Source organism: Schistosoma mansoni, chromosome 7 (genome assembly GCF_000237925.1).
Source record: "Schistosoma mansoni strain Puerto Rico chromosome 7, complete genome".
NCBI classification, from domain to species: domain Eukaryota; kingdom Metazoa; phylum Platyhelminthes; class Trematoda; order Strigeidida; family Schistosomatidae; genus Schistosoma; species Schistosoma mansoni.
Window position 1 is genome coordinate 6668327 of NC_031501.1, and position 7315 is coordinate 6675641.

Below are 7315 nucleotides of genomic sequence, written 5' to 3' on the forward strand. Positions count from 1 at the left end.
TCATTGAATTTGTCTCAGCGGTCTAGAGGTTAGGCATTTGTCACTAGAAACAGGTTCCTAGGTTTGATCCTCTATGACAGGTCGTGGATTTGCACCTCTGTGCAGTCCCATACTAAGACGAGATAGCTGTGGAGTGCTTGCTGACTTTGAATGGTCATCTAACTCCAGTCGATTCGTGATCTTTTAGTGGCCCATTGATCTGACTCCAATTTGAAAGAACGAATGAATATGCCATGAATACAAATCGTCCTTTTTACTCTGTATATTAGGCTGATCTAACCCTGTTTGAGCGATGGTGGTAGTAAGAAGTCAAATACGGGTTGAGTTGGATCAATTTATTTCAGGCTCTTGTTTATTCAGACAAACATCAGGAATGAGAGGCGGGAGCGCAAAACAAAGCAAAGCGGAGAAGGCAAGTGAGCCAACTCCAATTTTGATAAGGCGTGACTAATAATTTATAACCGGAGGAAAATAAGCTAAAGACGTGTGATGAATAGGGTAAGCGAGATTCAAACACGCTCATGTTAAAGCAGCAAAGGTTAATAAGCGAATAATGGACAAAGTCAAAGTATAACTGAAGAAGAATAAATATTTGGTCTGTCTCGAGGCGAGGATAACCCATGTGGGCTTGACACAGTACTAAACACTCCAATCTCAATAAAATCACTGAATAGCTGTTTAGTATGGAACTTGTCATCAGTGAGAGTTTATTACATTTTTCGAGGATCAAAGACAGTACGCCCTGGTCTCATATGCTCAGTATCTGATGATTTACATTTCTAAACTTAACTAGTCTGTCATATTACACAACCATCATCCAATATCATTGGTGAGTAATTTTTTCATACCCGACATCTTTGAACTTCGCTGACCACAATGTATCACTTGAAATACAGTAATAACTCTCCAAAATTAGTCACTCGTGAGCACTTTGATTTATATACAAGAATTATATTGGTTTAAGTAACTATAAATACGTTCTAGTCTTTTGGATTTTAGGAACCAGTAGAGATTTAAGATATGAACATACATGGACTTATCAAAAATAGGATTAGTGAATAGAAATCTATTGGTAACTATCCTATAATTAATTATTAAAGAGTGGAATATGATAGAATGTTGGAAAGATCGTCATCTGGCTATACCAGGGTCTCAGTGTTGTTCGAAGCATAAACCATCTACTTATATCTTCAAACACTAACGCGCTATTCATTGGAATGATGGGTTAAGATGATAATCTACTTAGCTGGAATAAATTACTTTGTGAGAATAAATCGGTTTCACATATGGTTTAATGGATCATTTGTTATTAATTATTTTATTATTTGTTAATATTGATTTCTGGTAGTCGAAGACAATCGGTATAAATTTCTGGACCTATGTTTTAAGTTATTTAGGATTCTTTAAGTTAAGATAGCTGAAATCTTGAGAGGGTGTATGTTATCTGTGGAATTCGGACTAGTACATAGTGTGACCATCGAGCTATTCGCTTTCGAGATTGATCGATTTGTTTCAGTCAGAACATGAAACTGGTTATCTGTTTACAAGAGAACGAAAAAATATACCTATATATTTGACTCGGTTTTAGCCGAAACAGGTGTTACATGAATCAAATGGGATATATAAAAGAATATTACGAAAAATGATACCCTATTACTGTTTTCAACATTTTTTTGTATATTCATATACTACTATCTCATTGTAAGTAGTTAAAGTGAAATTGAAATATTTATCTGTTGTCACCTTGCTAATTTATATTCGTTATTTATTTCTGAAGGATCAGTGGATGAACAGCATTTGGCTTTACGAAAATCATATTCTTCCAAAACTCTATTTCAACAAATCGCATGGAGAAGTTTAGATAATTCTAGACGACAAAAAAACATGCTAACTGGGGATTATGCGGAACCGCTTTGGGCAATGGTTTTAGATAAGAAAATGGAAATAAATCATATACCAGTAAGTAAAATTATATTTAAATTTTGTCAGACTACTTACCATGAGAAAACAAGATCACAAATTAGTGGCCTGAAAATCAGAACATCCAAAAAGTAGATGAAGCGAGATAAAGAGAGAAATCATAATCTCTAACAGATAGTTAACACTTGCATAGTAGGATAACCTGACTTTAGGTGGTAGGAAATAATTAACAAAAATTATTGAGCCCAGCTTTTACACTATTCGACACTGTCAGTAGAGCATGTTTTCAACCTTGAAGTAAAGATGCTGACAATTGGGTTTCGAAACAGATTCGTCATCCAGTGTCGTAATTTGAGATTTAACCATTGAGGTACTCGGGGTGTGATTAACTTCTGTTGGACTGAGGTATTTACATTATTCGACACTGATTTGATACCGACTTGATGTTTGACTAATCCTTGAAAATGACTTAATTCTAATGACCTTTTTATGGTACGGATTTAAATCCTATCGTGAGTTTTAATTCTCCAGGATTGTAGTTAAGATATTTTAATGCGTGGAAATTAGTTCAAAATGACAGTCCGTAGTTTAATGCTAAATTTCTCAAACTATCTATTATCAAATATAGTTCGTATAACTTCAAGCCACTTTAAAGAGTAATAGACAAACCTTAACTAGTGCTGCTGACATTATATTAATTCCTACTCAACGATCATTAGCTGTACATGTATAACAGTATTTTTGTGCTAATTCAGCTGAATAGTGTTTAGTTTATAACTGTAGTTCTTAGTAGACTCTGTTGTAATTCATAAAACTAACGCCACTTTGAAACACAGCAAATACTAAAGTCAGTAATTCAACTTTTATTTTTAGAGCTTAGTGGCTTTACGGAATAACATAACAATATTGCATGTAGGAAATAAAAAGAATACAGACTGGAATATCACCAATCAAATGTATGTTAAGAACTTGCTGCTTTGTAATGTTTTACCAAGACGGATACGATTGTTCGTGGAAATGCCATAATCGAACTGAATAATACTTTGTATTAACAATAAAAATAGTGTTTCTAACTACGATTATGGAAGTGAGGCTAAAAATGTGACTTCTAAGATGTATTATACATTAACATATATTAATTTGATGCACGTATCATGGTATAAAAAATGACAACATTGAAATCCAATGATATTAAAGCATTTTTCCATGTATTTTTAATTAGGTTGGAACATTTTGGTTACCATAATTTTATGTGAAGACCTGTTAATTCCTAAGTGATAAAAAGTCTGTCTATACAAGCACCATTTTATCGTGTAATCAGGGCTAAGATTTTAGTTTATATTATTAGTTTACTCATAAGTAGTTCAAATCAAGAAATGCAAGAATCTTTTGTTCTCTTTTTGTTGTTATTAGTTGAGTAAATAAGATGCTGTTTTAGAAATTTCCAGGGATTATTAGTTGAAAGTATTTAGAAACGGTGTTATCAAAGACTGACATTGTTTTAAATTCATGTTTCTGTAGTCTTGTTTTGTATTGCTTTATTATTTTACATCGGACTCATTAACAGTATTATTTCTAATGGTTATTCTATCATTCATTTATTTTGTATTTGTTTTTACTCAATCTAACTATGGATATTGTCAGTAGTTGAAGAATGGAAAAAAAAAACCTAAACCGTTTTATCTATACTACTTTTTAAATAAATCCTTACATTTTGTTACAAGTAAATGCAAGGAACTTAAGTGACCATTTAGTGTTATAATCCTCTAATGATATTAATAAGAATGATATTTCGGCAAAGAAAATTTTCCTCTCGACAGTAATACTTCTTAAAGCTATAAAACTGTATCCATAATTTGTTTATATTGGTCGTTTGAAACTTCCTATTTATGTTTAACATTTTAATAGATTAGTCTCTTTTGGGATATGTATATCCAGCTGATAAGTCAAGAATAGGACGAAATGAACTTCCTGGATTCCACTGATAGCTACCGCACATATCTGCTTAAAAAGTTTCTTTAGTTATTTAACAGCCACAATGACCTATTGGAAGGTGCGATAAAGCTGTTTGGTATATTGTCTGAGGATACCAAAAGCCAGCGATAGTTCAGTGAAGTTACAATTCAGCAAGGGCTTTTCATACACTGAGTCTTTGTTTTTGTAGTTTCCAAGTTTATCACTTGTAGTTGGCCGACAAAAGATGTGCCTTGTTATTTTTCCAGTCGTTTGTATAGTTACGAATTCAGCTATTTTCTTGGAGGAACTCATATTGGGAGTATTACAGGACAACCAAGTCAAAATATTAGCCATATTCTCCCAAATACTTTGAAGAGAGTCAGTTATTCCAACGAATATAGAAAAAGTGAAGAGTTTCAAATATATAACGGTGCACAGTTTGTTTCATCATAAAACACATTTGAAAAAATATATCAACCTACTCTAGTATCTTATGATCTGTCTTTTGGTAGTCGCTGTATCCAAACATTCTGTGACAGTTTGACACTAATCAATGAACTCAACAGAAAAGTACAGTTTAAAGTGTTTCATATAACTTCATGTTGAATCTAAGTGTCACGGGTTTGATCGCTGGTTTTTTCATGCGTGAACAATTATGAAGAATTCTTTACCAGCATGATACAGTTGTAAAGCGTTCCCAGGTTTTCAATGGCACCTCAACTGAGGTGAAAATGTATTGAGTACTGCTTACAGAATTAAATCGATCTCGACAAAATCCTTTCATATAAATCATAACAGTTAGTTCACTAGTGAATTACCTTAACATATCCCCGACGTTTTGGTAAAAAGCCGCGGCTAATGACGTTCAGACATGTTGAGAGTGGTAAAGTTGTCCATAATGGCGTTCGATGTCAAAGTTGGAACTGTATCATTCAACACAGACGCAGTTGTCCTATCGGTTAAACATTCATCACAAGGTCTGAAGGTCCCAGGTTCGGACCCTGATGGGGTCCGGGTGATGATTGCTGCGGAGTTTAGTACTAGGACGAAACGTCTACTTAGAGCTCCCTGGTTCATGATGGTTTCACAACTGAAATCAATCTCTGACATACACTGTCTACGTAACACTATCTAACATTTTAAAACATCTTATTCAAGAGTCACGAACCGCAATGTATTCTCCAAGACACTGTTTAATATATATAAGTACAATCATGCAGCTTAAATAAATGAAAATTATCTGAACTGCATTGTCCTAGTAACAATAATTAGTAAAGAAAAGAATTACTGTTTGAATTTACTTAACATATCAATGTAGAATATAATTATATATATAACTTCAATTTATTGATGTTGGTCAATCACCTTCCAATAGAATCGGTAGTTAATTGTTTCATGCCCAACATAACTGATCTGTACTGATCACGAATTCTCACTAGCACTGTGGGAATCGTCACTCGTAATTAGTCACTGATGAGCTTATGATTGCTGCTATTAGTGTAATGGTTTTGTGGAAATTGATGAAAGCCTACACTACCAGCTGACTTTAGTTCAGTGATTTTTCAACTAAGACCATTTTATGGTGTTATTATGTCTTGAGACATTCATCGATCTCATGTGTTCAATTCACCAACTAGAATTCTTACTATTTCTCGTCTACTACTTTTATCGCCTAATATCCTAGACCTGATCATTTATACGTCTGATCTGGACTGGTCACCTTGAGCTGACTAAAGCTAAGCTCTTATTAGCCCACTATCTACAAGGTTTTTTCTGTTCCTTGACTTGAGTTCAAAGAGAACTTAAAAGTTAGACTCTGTTCAGTTCAATGATGACACAAAACTCGTCTATATAAATACATAGAGTGGAATTTTAAACGTACATCAACATGAGTAAGAAACTACAATAATGGCATAAATATGCGATAAATGAGAAAGAAATGAGCAATAGGTTCGTAATAAATTAACAGTAATTTAGGAAAGGTACAATATACAAGAACAGTTTATACATCACTAATCAGCTTACAAGTAGGACAATACAAGCATACAATCATTTATTTCATTAATAATTAAAGAACAAAAATACAAACAATAACTTCAAGCAGGTTACGATTCCGAAAAATTAACTGTTCTAGTACTCGTCCAGTTATAACAATAATGTTAACTATAAAAAATAATCAAATAGTCTGATATCCTTAAAAACACGACAGGAAATTTCCGGAGTTTTCATGAGAAACCGTGACCAGTGGAGTTCGACGGGGTCGCGCATGAGGCTGTTATTAACCGAAGACAATGTAAGATGGTCGCATAATATTTTGAACTGACTGAAGTTAGAGATTAACACCGTTAGACGCTGACTCAGTGGTCTAAAGGTTAAGGTCAAAGGTACTGGGTCCAACCACCACGTGCGGGATGGTCAATGTGCACTGCTTAGGAATCACATACTAGGACGAAATGGTCATCCAGTGTTTCTAGGTTTTCATTGGTAGTCAAATATTGAACGGTTCATGATTTTAAAGAAGAAAATCTGTTATGTATATATAACGTGGTTCATGTGAACCACCGAAAGTGAAATCGACTTGAACATTAAAAGATATCACTTTCAGTGATTGATATCAGTGTTAAATAATCACTTTGACCAAATAGGTATAACGATAATCAAGGGATAGTTAATTTTTTCATTTTTTTTTCTTGGAAGAAATTGTACTCTCATTATCTACAATTGATAATCGTATGGATCATACATTTTGCTTTATGTTTGATCTTTTTTTTTGTTTTTTCTTTAAATTAATTAAACAACTGATTGATAGATAGGCTATTTTATTTCTCAGAACAGAACTTGGATTCCTTTTTGATCGACTCATTTATTTCCAAAATAAGTTTAATGATTGCCTAATGATGCTCTTATCTACCTGTTTGTCATACGCTCTTCTACTCTATCTCTTATTATATATATATATATATGTATATATATCTACTTCGAGAGAGAGAGAGGTCGAATAGTAGTTGGTATCCCATTCTGATTGGTTAACTAAGTCTACCAATCATATTTTAGAGTAGCCTATCTTTGCTTACCTAAAACAAAAGACAATAAGTTTAGTTTTAGTTGTCCTTTATTAATAATAATATTATGATTACTATTATTAGTGCTGTTGTTATCACCTATTCCACATCAGTAAATGAAATCATCCATTCAGTTGTTCGTTATAAGAGACATTAATCATGGGATTATGATCTATCACCGTGATGCATGTATGGTGACATGTGTGCATGTATGTAGGTGATCTTCAAATTCTCCAATACATACAAGCAACATTATTGTTTTTTAGTGCTTATCTATTAAGTGCTAAAAATCTATTTTTTCTTATATATATATTGTCAAAATGAAACTACCTATCAGAATAGCTATGGAATTAATTACTTAACAGTAAAAAGAAGCG

General features: G+C 33.2%; 1 protein-coding gene across 1 annotated transcript; it reads left to right on the forward strand.

Annotated features, from left to right (window-relative positions):
- Nucleotides 1–683: 683 nt before the first annotated feature.
- Nucleotides 684–2653, forward strand: Smp_134600 (hypothetical protein; the record flags this gene model as incomplete). The annotated part of the gene is made up of 3 exons (XM_018798725.1): nucleotides 684–735; nucleotides 1778–1959; nucleotides 2576–2653. 3 exons carry the CDS (start codon nucleotides 684–686, stop codon nucleotides 2651–2653), a joined length of 312 nt encoding a protein of 103 aa, XP_018653638.1.
- Nucleotides 2654–7315: the final 4662 nt, after the last annotated feature.